Here is an 18,310-nt window from a genome sequence, read left to right on the forward strand (position 1 = left end):
TGCTGGTTTGAATTGAAAACTTTCTGGTTTGGGGTTTTTTTAAATCTGATTTTTTTTCTTCTTTTCCCAACTATTTCCCAACATTTTAAGCTTAGATATGTAAATTTTCCATATTTTCAGTGACTCAAGCAAATAGAGGAGAAAACATCATTCATTAGGTCAAATCCCCTTGCTTAGTAGAGAGAAAAACAATTTGAGCTTTCTAATACCTAAAACAGCACGATCGTGGAAAGAATATTGGACTTTATTTACATTTGTTCATTCATTTTATCTTTTCAACAACCCTTAGTTAAGTTAAGTGCTATAATAATCGTCCCCACCTTAAGATGAGGAAACAGACAGAAACATTTAGTGATTTGCCTTTAGTCACACAGTTTGGTGATATCTGAAGCAGGATTCAAATTCAGGTCTTCCTGACTCCCAGTTCTGTGCTCTATCTACAATGTCACTTAGTTGATTCAATTAAGTCATGCTCTCATGGACTAGTGAGGAGTCACATGAAATTTTATTTCAGATTCTATCTCAGACACTTATTATGTCATCATAAATAAATCACAACCACTATGAGCCTTAGTTTCTGAGTATGTGAAGTGATTATCATGTGTCTCAGGGAATTGTGCTGAGCAAATGAGCTTATATGCATGAAGTCCTTTGCAAAATTTAAAGCACTATATGAATGTAAGATTTCATTATGATGCTAGAAAATCAGTTTCATAATTGGACCACCTATACAATCTGCATGCATTTTTTACCAATGTTACCCCATTTCCAAAAAAGGCAAAAAGAACAATATTTCAAATGTTGATGAATATGTACTTTTATGATCTACACTTGGCCATGCCCATAGAGACAACCAAATATCTTTTTTTTCCTAGGAATCCTTAAAAATTTTTAATATATTCATTATCTATTTAATCTTTGTCTCAGTTCCTTCATCTTAAAGTAGGGACGATTACAATAGCACCAACTCTCAGTATTGAAAAGATCAAATGAATTAACAAATGTAAAATGTTTTATAAACCTTAAAGCTCTATATAAATGCTAGCTATTATTATTACTTTTGACTTGCCCCCCCACAAAAAAATTTACCCTAAACTGAGTTACATATTATGGTAGAAAGGAAATTCTGAGTTCAAATCTTATCTCTGCTAAGTCATGGGCATGTCATGACCTCTTTGGATCCTAATTTCATTTGTAAAATAAAGGGGTGAAGGTGGCACTAGACAACCTCCAAGGTCCCTTCTAGCTCTAGATCTGTGATCTTCCTAGACTGTAAGCTCCTTGAGGGCAGAGACTCTCTTTTGCCTCTTTTTACCTCTTGCATTTAACCTAGCGCCTAACACATAGCAGACATTTAATAAATGTTCACTGAATTAAATTGAATCATTGTTTGAAATTATATTATTTAAATCAAGGTAAATGTGGATTACTTTGGAGATAATTATTCTATCATTAAGTGAATTCAAAATTTTTCAGTCTTTAGTCTCACTTATCTTTCCAGTCACTGAGCATTCTCATGAAGAAAGATAAAAATTCTTATGGCAACACAATCTATATCATATTACCTGTTGTCTTGGAGAGGGGGAAGGTCTGGGAAGGTGGGAGAGAACATAGAACTCAAAATGTCAGAAAAAAATAATATCAACTTATAAAATAAAATTCAAAAAGATACTTATGTCAATGGATTTTTTTACCCAGATTTTAGAGAAAAGTGATGTTTTCTTTCTTTTTAATTTTTTTCCAGATTACATCTTGATAGTTTTTAATATTCATTTCCTAACATTTTGCAATCCATGCTCTCTCCCCTCTTCCCAAGAAGGCAGGTAATACAGGTTGTACACATACTATTTCACACAATATCATGTTGTGAAATAGGACACATAGCTTACACTTCAGAAAATTTTATAATGGAAATAAAGTGAAGAATGGTAAGGGATGATGCTTTCAGTCAGGTTGAGGAAAATTTTGGGAAGGTATTCATAGAGACTCCTACTTGGTTAAGCCATATAGAAGCCCAGGGGCTAGCCACCGTGTTTAAGTAGTAAATCCTATCCTAGGGTCCCTTGTCTCTCTTGCATTCAAAGACTCTTGGTGGGTGGCTGATGGGGATAATTGAAGGTCACAATTCAGTGAGTTCTGAGTGGTCTGAAGTCAAAAAGAAGCCAGCATCAGCATTGGAAACAAGTGAGATTAGAGTAGGCTAATGAACCAGATATCCAGAATTCCTGAAAGTTAGTCCTTTCACTTTTCTATCCTTTGTGGGAGAATTAGACTTCTATTTCCTTGTCCAAACCTGTATTTCATTTCCCTTTCCCAAGGAGGAAGAAAGATAGAAGAGAAACAGGCAAAAACATGACAAAATACCTCCAGGGTTGCTAGCAAGGAAAACAAAAACCAAAAACAAGTAACCAACATTTGTGTCTTCTATTTCCTAACTGTAGGTTTTGAATTTATGCCCTTTCATTCCTTTAACAAAAAGAGAAAAAAGTGTACATCAAAGTCCACAAAGGGCTAATGTGGTATTTTCTCACACAGAGTGTTAGATTGGGATTGGGATTAAAGAGAGAGGACACTAATATTTATTAGCATGAAATGAAGTAGGAATAAGGAAGGCTCCCTGATTTCCCCATGGAAGAGAAAGACAGTATATATCATGATAATTCCCTGGACCCATGGTGGCGAACGTATGGCACGTGTGCCAGAGGAGTCACTCAGAGCCTTCTCTGGGCACACACACACTATTGCCCCAGCACAGAGTTCTTTTTTAGAAAGCCAGAAGGACATGGAGCCAGGCTGCACCACTCCCCCTTTCTATGTGTGCCTAAGAATATGGCTCCTTGAGCTAGTATAAAGAACAAAATGATTTTTTAAATTACTATCTTATCCTTCACCTTCTGTCTCTTTATCTTTTCCTTCTCTGAGTCTCCTTTGGAAGCCTTGGTTTGAGGAAAGGAACTTAAGATGTCCAAACCATAAGTCTGCCTTTTGTCACAGTAAAGCTCTGCCACCTCTCTCTTCTCTAATGTTCTCTCTTTCCTCCCTCCAAAAATACTTTTACTTCCTGAAATAGGAAGAAAATCTTGCTCTCTAGTTATGATCTTACTTTAACATCATCTCTTTCCATCCTAATAAGAAATATAACACCTAAGATCTTCAGCAATTTATGTCCTCTTGAAAGTTGGCTTGGCCAAGCCTTACCAGAAGGACTATTACAGTAGCAAACATATATATCAAGAATGGCCTGCTCCTAAAGACCATAGATGCTTGACTCTGTCAAGTGTGGGGCTGCTAAATGGCACAGCAGATAGCATTCCGGGACTGGAGTCAGAAAGATTCATCTTTATGAAGTCAAATCTGGCCTCAGAAACTTAATAGCTATGTGACTAATTCCTGGGCAAGTCCCTTAAGTCTTTTTGCCTCAGTTTCCTCATCTGTAAAATGAGATCTTTGCCACGAAAAATCTTAAGTGGGATCACAAAATGCTGGACATGAATGAAATGATTGAGCAACAACAAATTCTGTCAAGTGCATAATTTTAGGGCAGTGGAGTAACTCAGGGATGGTGTTCTCAAGGTCCAACATAGGGCTGATCTTGATTATTTTCCAGTATAGTGGGAAAGATGTCCAGAAACATAAACCCAGTACTTCAAGAGTAACCAATATTATAGTTTCTCAGATGTTATTCCCAATGGGAAAGCAACCAGGTGAGCATATAAAAGCCACACAAATGAGACATGCCCCAAGTTCAATTGCTAGACTGATAGTAATCGGATACTTTGCCAAATTATCAAATGCAATTATGTAGAAATTAGTATCAGCACATAAAACAAGGTATTCTAGCTGTGTTGCTTCTAATTCATTTCCTTCAGTTTTCAGATGTCAAGTAATTCTGCCAGCACATATTGACCTACTATTTAAGGATTCTTCCTTTCTGTTCTTTCTGATACCCTTAAATATCTTGATTAGCAACTGGAGATATTGGTGCAATTAGGCTCCTACTCAAACTAGCTCTTCTTCATAGACCAAATAACTTGAGCTGAAGGCCAATTAGCTGAAGGCTAATATAATCACTCCTGTGCTATAGTTGAAGAACTATCATAGAGATATAGTTTTTCTCTTCCTTTCTTAACTTCTTGCTTCATTTTCATATGTCAAAATTATTATTTTTGTATACTAATAGATCAAATTTACATATAACTTTGTTTTATCATATTATCTTATTCAAGATGGAAGGCAGATATCACACAGATCATAATCCTCATTTTAGAGAGGAAAAAATTGAGACATAGATTGTTCCTGGTTGTAAAGTTACTTAGTAAGCACTCAAATTTTGGTCTAGTGACTTCAGTTTCAATTATCCTTTTGCCTGCATGTGGACCCTCGCTTTCCTGCCACTAGATTTCTCTCTTCAAAGTTGGCAAATATATTAATCACAGTAGTATTTCTGGCTTTCTCCTTTTCTAAGCTCAATAGGACATTCGTCACATTTCAGCAAAAGCTTTTACACAGTATTCTTTAAAAAGGAGTCATGACGTGCAGTAGGTAAACAGCATCAGTAAAGGTGGCATGGGTGTAGGATTCCTGAGGAAATTTTTTCTGCACTCATTTGTTATAGCTCTGATTTTTTTATCTTGTAACTTATTTTAAGAGTAAATTAAATTACATTGGGGAACATTAATTTTCTCAGACCTATAAGTAAAAGCCAGAAGTAGTAAATACCATCATTTTCAAATAAATATGATTTGTGGAGAGACAGGTTACTTTGATTGGTCTGGTGGAGTTTTGTTTGGGTTCTGGGTGGTCATTTGCTAAAAAAAATTTATATATCTCTATCTATCTATCTATCTCTATCTCTATCTCTATCTCTATCTNTTTATTACTCTTGAATTAATTTTATAAACTAGTTACTAGTTGAGGGAAATCATTTACTCCCTCATTAGTCAATTGTAGTAAGTGGAGTCAAGTGAATAAAGTGTCCTATCAGCTGATTCATCACAAACCACATCCAGCTGCAGGGTCACTGAAGCCAATTCAAAGTAAACTCAATTTACCATCTATATTTCACTATACCCTCCTATTACTCTACTAACTCAAAGGACCTAGGTTTATTTTTACACTACCAAAACAACAAATTAGCAAAAAATTCAAATGGATCAAAGAGAAGACAATGACTAGTGAAACAAGAAGAAATACTAAAACAAAATCAAAAGAGTAAAAAAAACCAACAGAAAAAAAAGTGAGGTATCTCATAACAGAAACAACTGAGAGAGAGAGAGAGAGAGAGAGAGAGAGAGAGAGAGAGAGAGAGAGAGAGAGACTGAGACTAACACGCAAAGAGATCCGATGTCCTAATTTTTTATGAAGATACTGAGTCTGGAATCCTAGCAAGGAGACCATCACAAGGTGAATTAATGAGCATCTTGGCACCAAACCATCTATAACAGGTTCATTATGAAATTGGTGTTGTTTAGAAAAACTCTATGAAGGAGAAGTCAAAAGAGTTTGGATTACATATGAACTACTGCTTTCTACAAAGAAAAAAATCTTATTTGACTGAATGTCATTGATTTGGGTTGTCCTCCTATGAGTTTTTTGTTATTAATTTACAAAAACAGTCACAACTGGCAAGAAAGCTATTATCCTCTTTACTGTCCTCAACAATGCAGTAGGAATGTGAGTCAGAATGGTACATGGTGAAGGCTTAGCTTTGACTTGTTCTTGCTATCTCAACTTCAATCTTGACTTCATTATTTTGTGTGATTTCATGAAATCTTTAATAGTTTCCATTGCAGGACTGCCACATAGTCTCAGCCATCTAGGCTTTGAAGGTTAGGAACATCCCCCAGAGATGATCAGTCAGACATTCAGCAATTGCCACTTGACCAATCACTAGGATTTTGTCATATAATGCCAAAGGGTACAGACAGTTTAATGTAGGTTGTATATTTTTTTTTTTGCCAGATGTTACCCTGAATCCTCCATTTTAACATCAATTTGTTGGTTATTACAGGATAATTAAATTCACTTTTGAATAATCACATGTTCTTATCCAAAAAATTTAAATGTAGAACAAAATTATCTTCCAATCAGGCCTTAACAAATATGATCTAATGAATGACATTTTCCTTAAAATGACTGTGATGACTTATTTAATGAAAAGATGCACCTTGTTCAATATACATGTCTTTATTTTTAATAGGTTTAATGGGACCAGTTCAATATAATCCTCTGATCTTTTTTTTTTCCTTTCTAAAGTGGAAAGCTACTCAGAATCAGAGTAATTGAAGTAAATTTAGCATGATGAACACTAATAAATGTAAAGGACCTTTTGCAATAAAATTTAAATGTACGGTACAGGGTTTTTAAATGTCCATTTTCACATATTTGTCTTCATAGAATTCCCAAACATCTGAAATCACAAATAGCTTTCTGCATTCTAAAAAATGAAAAGCTAGACCTTTCTACCAGAGAAAGCTTCATCTCAGAAGCCATTTTGATCACTAGGAGTTTTCTTATTCTTTCTCTCAAACAGCAAAAGAATAGACTAGGATTATGAACTGAATTTTCAGTGGTGTTTGATTCATGTTTTTTTTTAAAAGGAAATGACACATAACATTTAGATTATTGTTTAAAGTGTAGATACACTCATTTACACACAGGTATATATATATGTATGTATATATATATACATGCACATATATGTTTTATTGTGTGTATATATGAAGAGAGGGGAGGGGATAGGAGAACTTCCCAAGAATTGTCAGCTCTAAGTTGTGTGATCCTGGTCAAGTCCCTTAACCACAACTGCCTAGCCCTTACTACTTTTTTGCCTTAGAACCAAAGCTTAGTATCAATTTTAAGACAGAGAGCAAAGGTTAAAAATATAGAACTGTCAAACCTAATTATTACCCACTTTTTGTGATTCATGTAAACATTAATAATGACAAAGAGAGACGAGAAGATACTGCTAAAGAATATGAACTCTGTTGCAAAAAACTGTAGGCCTTAGGGACACAGGTAAGATTTTCACTTCTGCTACCAATGATTTCAGATGAAAAATGAAGATTTGAAAAAATGAACATTAATTTAAAATATGACATCAGAGACTGACTTTTGGATTTCTGACCATCATTTAACAAATAGGAATATAGGCTCTTGGCAAGGGATGGTGAAACTTTAAAAGAGCTAGCTGGTCAAAAGAACAATAATCAAGATTTGCCTAGTGTTTTGAAAATCTCATCAAAAGAAATTTAAACTAAAAAGGAAAGGGAGAAGACAGCCTATGAAGATCTACTAAGCTTCATACAGATATAGTAACTACAAAGTAAAAAAAAAAAAAAACATACCAATAATGATATTCAGAAATTCAAAATAAAAGAAAGAGCCTGCAACAAAATTCTTGGCTCATCACCTAGTTGGTGCTAGACATAATAGAGAAGGATTTGGAATCTTATGGACAGAATAGCCTCATAAAATAGCAAGAAGCAGTGGAGAAGGAAACAAGTATGTGGAAAGATTGGCATGAATGTTTTCACTCTCTTTATCACGAGTGTGGGCTTGGGCTGCTGCTTCGCTATTCTTTCAATTCAAGAAGTTCCTGGCTGGCACACAAGTGAAAAATTGTTGAGTCCCTTAGTGGAGTCATATAAAAACTGTTACGAAGTACAGTCAAAATGGAGATAGTAGAGAAGAACTAAGATTGGCTTATGAAAAGCAATTGTGTGATGACACAAATGCTTATCTGATCACCATCCTACAACATCTGAAAAAGAAGTAAATCCAAAATTTTGCTTGTTGCATCTTGAAACCTGGTAAGATACAGATATAAAAAGATGTCACTAAAAACACTAATTCTGATATTTTGTTTTTGTCATCTGCATTAATAAGTCCACGATATGCACATATCAAGGATATCTTCAAGAGAAATTTGGGACAGGTTTTTGCATACTATTTTTATAACATACTACTGACATTTGACTGAGAAATATGGGGAATAGAAGATCTTATGTTTATTATTTATTAATTTTTTTAAAAAGCATTTGACTTGATAGAACAAAGTGTAGGCTTAAAAAAGCTCAACTCTAGCAAGGTATTTTACTACCCAAATGTTAATCTACAGCTAGCTGGAGAAATGTAGCCACAAAGATAACAGTTTTTATACAATGCTTTAAAAGGTTTGCAAAACACTTTGTAAACATCATCGCATTTTATCCTCATAAGCCTAAGGTTGTTATTAATGATAAAGTTGTTATTATTATTATTGATAAAGAGCTGGTGAGTTAACTGAGGCAGGCAGAGGTTAAGTGACTTGATAAAGATCACAGAATAAGTAAGGATTTGATGCCAGATTTGAAGTCAGATCTTTCTGATTCCAGGTTCAGCACTTTATCATTGCACTACCTAGCTACCTGAGGGGGAAAAAAAGAGAAATAATTTTGTTCTACAATCCCTTAATATTATAAAATAATATAATAATAATATAGTTATAATAAAATATAATTGAGTAATTGAAAAGGTGCCCATATGCTTGCCAAATTTATTTGTTATTTTTCTGGAAAATGTCCAACATAAGAGTTCAAATGGAAGAATGAATATTTCTAGCTGGTAATGTGGGCCATATGCTTCTCTTGAAAGTGGAATTGTACATCAGACCTAAGGATGGATGCCATGGATCTTCTTAGTGAGCCCCATCTACACTCAGATAAGACTTGCCTAAAAATCCAGATAGGAAAACCAAATGGATAAAGAATATGTATCGCCCAGACAGACATTTAGAGTTACGGCATTCAAATATATCTGTTAGATAGGCACTGCCCATGACAACTTCCATGGTGTAAATATGCCAATATCACTCCATCCTTCCAAGTTATTCCTTGTCAAAAGAGCCAATTTACACCAGCTCATTTCTGTCGAAGCTATATGGCGGGATATCAAGGAACATCATAGAAGAAACAAAATTCAGCTGACCTAAAAGACAATGGAAAGATGTGCACTGGGTGTAAGTAGGTGGCAGCATATTAACAATGATAGCAAGTGTGTGAGAAGTGAAATTAAAGAAAACAAATTCAATTCAGCTAGTATTTAGTAAGTTTACTGTAGTCTAGGCATTAATACTAAATATTCTAAATGATCTTACCTTCTACATCATTGAGGCATAAGAATAGAGATTATTTCAGTCTTTGTATTTGTCTCCTGGGCTCCTATCACAATTTCTGCTACATAGATAATTTATGGGTGTTTATTGATAGATTAATAAAAAAAATTAAAAGGTGCAAGCCGGTAATGCAAAGAGTAAGTAAAGCCTAATAGTTTGACCACCATTGTGCTCTTATCTTTGAAATACTAAAATATAGAGAGGCTATCTTCCAGTCTATTGAAAAGAGATTCTACGAAGGCTTTTTGAAGGGCATGGCCAGAAATCATTCAGGCTGTGAAGGTCCATATGAGATTCAATTTGTCCCGATAGAACATATACTGAGACATTACAAAAGATGAAACCAGAAATCCTTCAAAACATCAAAATAGCAACTTACTTGTCAAGAAAGAGGATTGGGTGATCTCATTTATCTACTAAATAGATATATTCATTATCTATTTAATTACTATTAAATATAACAAACATTTATTATATTCAATAATAAATATTAAATATAATAAATAAAACAGTACAAATAATAATACCTTTAATAAATAAAATATCTATTAAATAGAAATAACAGGGGCAGTTAGGTAGCTCAATGTATAAAAAGCCAGGTCTGAAGATGGGAGGTATTGGATTAAAATCTGGCCTCAATTGCCTCACTCTTACTGCTTTTCTGCCCCAGAACTGATACTTATTACAGATTCTAAGACAAAAGGTATTTGTTTTTTTTTTTTTAAAGAAATAGCTAAATGATATAATAAATAGCAATATTCAACTTGAAGTCAAGACCTGAGTTTGTGATCCAGGACACCAAGCGACTTCTGAGAAAAAATGCTATCCACATCTAGAGAAAGAACTGTGGGAGCAGAAATGCAGCAGAAAAACATATGATCGATCACATGATTCGATGGGTATATGATTGGGGTTTTGGCATTAAAAGATCACTCTACTGCAAATATGAATAACATGGAAATAGGTCTTGATCACTGCTACATGTATAAGCCAGTGGAATTGCTTGTCAGCTCCAGGAGGTGGGAGGAAAGAGGAGTGGGAAAAATCACGAACCATGGAACCATGGAAAAAATATTCTAAATAAAAATAAATAAACAAATAAATGAATAAATGAATGAATGGATGGATGGATGGATGGACGGATGAATGAATGAATAGATCTGAGTTTGAAACTTGGCTCAAACACTAGAAGGAAATGATTCAGCTTCGGTTTTCTCATCTATGAAGGGAGTGGGGTATCTATAAGAGACCCAGATGGTAAAAATTCTTTTATCTGTAAGATGGAGAAAACAAACACCACCTATTTGCCTGGGTTATTAGCGAGGACCCAATGAGATACTGTTAAATATTTTGTAATTTTAAAAGTACTCTATTTACTATAACTATTATTACTAATGCTTCTGAGTACTATGTTATTACTATTAGCCATTTATTTATTCATACTTCATTCCACAAGCATCTTAATACCTAACACGTAGCCCTGCTCTCTTTACAGCATCAGAGAAAGCCCTTAAAAGATATTTGGTGACAAGACTATGCCCACCACCTGATCTCCACTTGTTTAGAAGACATTTTAGTGGTTTCCATAAGAATTAATTATCCTTTTCTGCCTCCCTTCACTATACGGATATTTTATCCTTTGCACAAATGGTTTAGGTGCCATTCTTTTTCTAAATTAAGGAAAGGTTAAAACATTTGGGGATGGTTTTCTTGATTTGTTGAGGCCTAAAATTTCATTAGCTCTACTATCACCTCTCCCCTTAAAAAACATGAAATTTGTTCATAGTATTCCCCTTTTAAAGAGGGAAGAATAAAATCTTAGAGAGCAGTTGGAATCCATGTGGGTTCCTAGAATATAGATGACTGGCCCTAGAATTGAGAACCATCTTTCAGAGTGAAAACAAAAAACAAAAAGCAAAAAAAAGGTAAGTACAGTGAAATGGTCATCACATGTCAGGAAATTCCCACATGAAAAGAAAAATCTCTCATACCCAATGCATTCAACTCTATGGATCCTAACTAGCTTCACACTTCTTTCTGAACTCTTTGCCAAGAAGCAATTCCAATGAGAAAGGAAGTAATAAAACTTGGGAAATTTGTATTGCTGAATAATATCTTGTGTTAGTTAAAATCACCTGGGGTTCTATTTGGAAGGATTGAGCCTCAATATATATATATATCAATATAGTGTTTGACAAACTTCTGTGGACCTGTGGGGGTCCTTAAAACTACATTTCCCATGATTCCTCATGGCAGACAGGAAGTGTGATGATGTAAAAGAAGAGATAAGACTCCTGAAGGGACTTTTGAACTGGCTCTTTAGCTAGCTGGGCGCGCAAAGGTACAGAAAGGTAAAAATGGTTGAGGCAGGAGTTTGAATACTTACAGGCGCGTGGTCTAATGATTTTATTTCTATCAGCATGGCTTTTATTAAAATACTATTCTCCCTTCTAATCTCGGCTATCCTCATTTTTATAAACAACAACAATCTGAACTCGAATTTGTGTCTATAGTCTATAGTCCATTGTGACCAAAGGCTTCTGTGATAAAATTTACTGTGAACTCAAAGTATTAGGATTCAATATTATTTTCTCCCTACTGCTCAAAAATAGCAAATGAGGAGGGAATGGTGAAAGCAAAAGCACACACATGCATGCTGAGGGAATGGGTTAGCCAGTGCTTCTGAGGTCATCCTCATCCTCATGATGCTCATCCACTGGAAAACCCAGTCTTAACCCATGTGACTAAAGTCAGTGAATTTTGGACAACCGAGTTTAACAATACCATGGCAGCATATGTTATAGCTAACAGTTGGCAGTTTCAAATACTACCTTCATATGTATAGAACCTCTATCTTTCACATTAATACCACTAATGTCAGGGAATTCTAATATAGTTATGGTAGCAGAGTAGTACACACTAAAACTCTTGAGGCAATTACTTCCTGTTCTAACTTTATTCCCTCTTTCCCCAGTGGCTTTCTATGCTTTTGTTCTACTCTTGTCCCTGCCTTTACTGCTGCTACCCCATTGCTGTATTTTAAATGCTCATTTCTCCTTCCAAACCAAGCTCGAGTGACATTTGCTCCATGAAACCTTTCCTGATTCCCAAAACAGAAATGATCTCTCTCTTCTGTGGAAGAGTATTTATTATTATTATTATTATTATTATTATTATTATTATCATCATCATCATCATCATCATTGTTGTTGTTATGAAAGCATTTATTATTATTATCAGTGTACATATACAATTTCCTTTATTTGATTGTAAACTAAAAAGAAGCTGTCTCATATTTCCTTACTTCTGCCTGTCAGAATCCCTACCTTCCTTCAAAACTTGGCTCTAAATGCTACCTCTTATGAGAAGCTTATGCTGATTTTTCTAGTGGTTAGTGCCCTTCAACCAAAAATTACCTTGTATATATATTCTCTAACTTTCTGTATTGTGAGTTATCCCTCCACCCAATAAGCACTTTGAGGGGAAAACTTCTGTTGTCTTGTCTTTGTGCCTAGCCTATAGGAGATACTTAAGAATTTTGTGGACTTGTATTTATCTCTTTATTCCATCACTCATTGCATATACTAGGTGATCAGTCTGTGCTGGTTAAAGTTAAATTTTCTTTGTAAAGTTGCCACGTGCCCAGTTTCTTCTCCATGTCAAAGTGATTTCAGTGGCTGTCTACCACATTTCAACAGAAAAATACCAGCACTTTATATGATGTTTCTTTTCATTCAGGTAAGTAATAGGGAAATTAAAGATACAGCCTGGGAAGGGGAAGGAGGGCACTGTGCTAGCGTTGAACATAGCTCTTAATGTGCAAAGTGGCACTTTGCCAAATGATCACTTTCACAGCTCATCAGGCAGGTTTGGGAGGAACACAATATGATCCCTGGGCCAAGTTTGAATGAATAATTCACTAGCACGTAAGGGGAAAAAAGAAAACACTATTGCCTGGTTTTCTTCATCAGATAAGATCAAGGAAATCTTAGATTGCATTAATAAAATGAAGTATCCAGAACAAGATAGAGAATGGTCTGAGAGTATTCTTTGCTGGTCAGACCACGTCTAAAGTAATATGTTCAGATATGTTTGTAACATTTTGGGAAGGTCTGTGAAAACCTGGAGAGTGACAACTCATTAGAGCCCTGGGAACTATTCCTATAAAGAAAAGGATTATTTAGCAAGAAAAAGTGCAGATTTACAAGGTAAAAAGGAAGAATCAGGGCTTTTTTAAAGAACTTGAAGTGTCAATAGGAACATTTAAATATTGAAAAGAGGCAAATTATCAATCAGTCAATCGAATAATATTTCTTTAAGAACCTACTATGTGCTTGACCCCATTAGGTGCTGGGGACACTAATATAATAAATGAAACAAAATAATCCTTACATGCAAAGAATTTGCATTCTAAAGAGGGAAATGAGAATGTGTGTATGTATACATTTGTCTGTCTGTCTAGATGTATAATCAACACTATACGTATGTGCATATATATATATATATGTACAGATACAGAATGTCCTAAAAATCTTAGTGTAGTTTTATGATTTATTAGCTTAGAACCTCACTAAAATTTTTGTGACATCTTGTATATTCATACATCATTATAACTCTGAGAATTAGAGCCATTCAGAGTGAAATGGGATGTCTCAGGATGTCCCCAAAACTAGAAGGGTCACAATGTTGTAGAAGACATTCCTTTTCAAATACAGGTTGATTAGATGAACTCTGAGGCTCCTTCCAACTTTAAGATCCTATAATTGTATGGTAGGGTTGTCTATTTCCCAAGTATATTTTAATCTGGCTCAGGGCACCCTGGGGAGTTTTGTGGCCTGCGTGTGGCTTATCATGAGCATGCTATATCCCACAAAGCATCAACTATCTAAGTCATTTTCCCTTTTCTGAACTCCAGAGCATTTAATATATACCCTATATTTAGGGACATTAAAAATCATGGATGATTTTACTTATTCATGGAAGAGGAATATTTTGATAGGAGAAATATAAAATGAGTTACGACTAATGTAAAGTGAAAAAGATACATGGAAAAGACTCAGGAACAAAATAAAATTGTATTAACCAGAGAATAAATAATGCCAATGATGGTCTTTGATATAATTGGAGGACAAGGGAAAATGACTAAAGATGTGTAAAGATTTGGATGAGGCAGTGAGATTAGAAAAATAGCAAAGATTTGAGCAAGAAAGATTATTTTGGAGCTTGAGGTTTGTGGATTAACTCAAACAAGATGGGAGCTTGAGTGAGGGAAGAGAATAACATTCCTTGAACAGGGTCTCACTCAACCCTACAGAACTGAGAGTTTATTCAATATCTGATGCTCCTCATTGACTTTCAACACCCTAAAAAGGAGTCTAACTGTTGAGCAGTGAGGCAAAATGAGTGCAAGGAGTGTGCTGCTGGCTTTCATCTCCCACCTTTCTTATATAGCAGCTCTCTAGTTCTTTGTACTTCAGAGGGGACAGGGAAGTCGAAGAAAAACTACAGAGCTGGTCCTAAGAACTGAAAAATAGGAATTATAACTTCTGAATACACTTTAGAGTAGATGCGTACAACACTGTGGGAAGTCAATCAGTAACAAATAAGCCATTCTCTCATATACCTGGAGGCCTCTTGGAGTTTCCATGGATGTCTTGCAGAGGCCATTAGCTGCCTTAAAGCAACTAGTCTCCACTTTTATTCATTTTATTAGTCTAAACAGGAGGGCAGTTAAGGGTGGAGAAAAACCATTTAATAGAGCTTGAGCTCATCTGAGAACAGTAAAAATGTCCCTAATATTCAGTGTCATGAATATTCAGAAACAAATCCCAACTGTGCTCTGTTCACACTGAAGCCTAAGGGAATCTACAACCATTACTTAATGGTGGAAAGGACAGTATGGAAGCCATTTTTCTATATTAACCATTCACAGTAGATGATAAACAAACAGGTAAGGAGGGGAAATAAAACATCAATTTATTAAAGGGTATGAACTAAAATTTTCAGGTAATATGGCAAGATTCAGATACCAACATTTCTATATTGTACATGCATAAATGTATCAAAGGCTCCACAAGCTGTTTGCATTACTGCTGTGGCAATACTTCTACTTCCGAGATCGAAAATATGTCACTTGAGCTAATTTGACTTCTTTGGGTAGAAATTTTAGAAGGTTTTTTTTTTTTAATACCATAAAAAGGTCACATTTTTACTCACAACGCAATATGATTTCTTAGCTTTACCAAAAAAGAAATTTTTGTTATGCCACAAGAGACCTGAGGGGACATTCTTTACATTATATATAAAAGTTATATTCATTGCTAATGGAATGGGAATAGTTAAGTCACCCATCCAATGTGCTGTCCCCAAGAGCTAGTACTGAAATTCACGATCTTGGCATTTCTCAATAACTATCAGGAATTGGGTCTAATAAAAAAAAAAATCCCATCCCTCCTTCCCTATCAACAAATTAGTCATTATGTGAGAAAAGTGTGTTCATAAGAACTCGGAAGCAAGGCCTTTCTATGGGATGCTTCATGCAAGTCAATAAAGAGAATCAAAGAGTAAGAAAAAAGTTGACTAACCTAACCCACCTGAGCTCGGCTCACAGGGATCAATGTCCTCATCATCGCTAGGACATTCAGCAGAAGCCACAAGGATGTCATCTGTGGTCTACAAAGAAAACAAATTCAGAAAGTTTACTCAAAGGGACCTGACATATTTCATCATCATCATCATCATCATCATCATCATCATCATGATCCCCATTACCATGGACAACCAGGTGACATAGAAGACAGAACGCTGAATTTGAAGTTCAGAAGACCTGAGTCTGAATCCTGCATCAGACATCTGTTAGATATATGACACTGTGTAAGTTATTTCACTTCTCTAGTCCTCGGATTCCTAATTTACAAAATGAGGGGATTGGATTTAATGGCTTTTAATGTCCCACCTGGCTCTAAATCCATGATCCAATTACTATGTGAAGCATACTTTGAGCTCTTCTAACAGATGGAGTGGATGGGATACACCAATGTAATCATCTCCTCTACAAAGAGAATGGTACAAACGTTCATCCTGCTTTTCAATAGCAACTCACAAATGTCAAAAGCTTACAAACAATGAAATCTTGGTAACAGACATTTTTGGACTATACAAGGTGTGAAAAATGGTAGAGGCTCATTTGAATGTTGTATCTTTTTGAGTGGGTAAGTTATGCTCAGTTGCTCAAAAAAGATTAGTGAATAGCTAGAAAAAAACAAAGCAAGTAGAATTTATTGCAGCCATAAGGCACAACAACACATGCACTGGTGGGTTTTATATACTCTCTGTGTCTGCATGTCTGAAAGCAGCAATAATAGCATATTATCCAGAGTTCTATCATTTGGCCTTTGAGAAAGCTTTACTAGCATGAGATTCTGAGTCATGTTTTTCAATAGAACAAAAGAAAGAAAACAGGATAAATTAAAAAGGCATTTTCCTTGTAAAAATTAAGATTTTCATTAACATCTTAGCTTTATGAGACTTAATGTTGTGTCACTATTTTTCTTTTTATTATTAAGTCTTCATAATAATGGGAAAATACATTTTATAGATACTGATACTGATAGAGTATTAAGAGGTAGCAGTTTTCTTTTCAAAGTTCAAGTTTTCACTGTATTTTCTGCAAAAAGGTAGTTACTTAGATTAAACATCATTCTCTTCATAATTCCTTTGCCCTCTTCTTGTTTAGCTGTTTCTGCCTTGATAATCCTTAATACTTGGTCACTCCCAACATCCATGTTTTCTTCTATACCCTAATAGTGGAATGTTATAAAAGACCAACAAGAAATCATTTTAAATTGATATCTAATCTCATCTGGGACCTCACCATGACATAACACTCTTTACTCAGTTCTGATTGACTCCCTATCACACTTCCTTTTTTAAAAATTGTTTTATTTAATATAAATTTATATTTTTATATTACATAAAATATAAATTTTTCCCAATAACACATAATAACAATTTTTAACATCCATTTTCCAATATTTTGAATTTCAAATTCTCTCTCTCCCTACCTCACCCTGGTCACTGCCTTAGATAGTAAGAAACTTGATCTTGGTTATTCATGTCTGTCTATCACACTTTCTGTAGTTTTTTGCCAAATACTCTCCTCAAAATCTAACTATATTCATCACCTCATCTCTCAGCAAATATATGACCTTGCCTACTTTCCTAAAATCAAAGCCACTCAACTCTCCACTTACATTTCTCAGAATATCTCTATGAATGTATTCCTTTGCTACATTTTTAGAAGATAAGATGATTCTTCTCCAAGCTCAAGTTAACTGTTCCTCTTTGATACCATACTCTTCTTTCTTTCTCTCCCTTAGCCCCCCCTTTCAATGTTAAGCTCCTAGAGGATGTAGTCTGTCATTTTTTTTGTCTCTACTTCATTATTTCTGAAAGATGAGTCTTTTGCTTTATCCTACCAGTTGCGAACCACTTACTGCAGCCTCTTTATGATAGTCACAATTTCCAAAAAACTTTACCCCACTATAAACCTGAACGTCACTCCTGAATCTCCCTGGAATAGTTACTTTATTTTGCCAGGAACTGGATTTCTGTACCACATCCTGTAGTCTCCTCACCTAAATTCTGTGTGCAAATTGTTCATTTTCTTTCCAGAACTATTTTATGAGTTATTGAGGGCAGACACAATCATGTTTTCTTATTTTTTAACACAATATCTTCCATACATTAAATGCTAAATATCTATCTATTACTCCTTTTACTAATTTTTATTACTAATTTATTAATTACTAATAACCTATTACTAATTTAATTATTATCGTTGACTGTCTTTGGCGATCCCCTCAAAACTACTGAAACTCAAATATCACCATTGATTTCTTTTTAATTTCAAAATCCAATGCCTTCTTTTTTTTTCAGTCCTATTTCCTTTAACCTTCCTTCAGAACTTAGTACAATTAATCACCTATTTCTTATGTTCCTCCCTTGCCTTCTAAGACATTCTTTACTCCAGGTCCCTCTTCTTCCCCTCTGACTACACATTCTCAGACTCTTTCTTTTCATCATCGTCCTCTCACCTTCTAGCATCCCCAAATCTTGATCCTGGGCCATCATTTCTCTCTCTCTCTCTCTCTCTCT

The 18,310-nt window shown here is 34.9% G+C and overlaps 1 protein-coding gene across 22 annotated transcripts in view; it reads right to left on the bottom strand.

Moving 5' to 3' along the window:
• Window positions 1–18,310, bottom strand: part of NRXN1 (neurexin 1) — a 1,430,528-nt gene that overhangs the window by 20,358 nt on the left and 1,391,860 nt on the right. For 13 of the 22 annotated variants that reach the window (XM_044663322.1, XM_044663315.1, XM_044663306.1 and 10 more), the window contains one exon: window positions 15,739–15,826. In XM_044663322.1, the coding sequence (XP_044519257.1) occupies window positions 15,739–15,826 (88 nt within the window). The remainder of the gene's footprint in view (window positions 1–15,738; window positions 15,827–18,310) is intronic. The other 9 variants (XM_044663323.1, XM_044663321.1, XM_044663319.1 and 6 more) reach the window with 1 other exon arrangement.

The sequence above is a fragment of the Gracilinanus agilis genome, chromosome 2 (assembly GCF_016433145.1).
Source record: "Gracilinanus agilis isolate LMUSP501 chromosome 2, AgileGrace, whole genome shotgun sequence".
In the NCBI taxonomy this organism is placed as follows: domain Eukaryota; kingdom Metazoa; phylum Chordata; class Mammalia; order Didelphimorphia; family Didelphidae; genus Gracilinanus; species Gracilinanus agilis.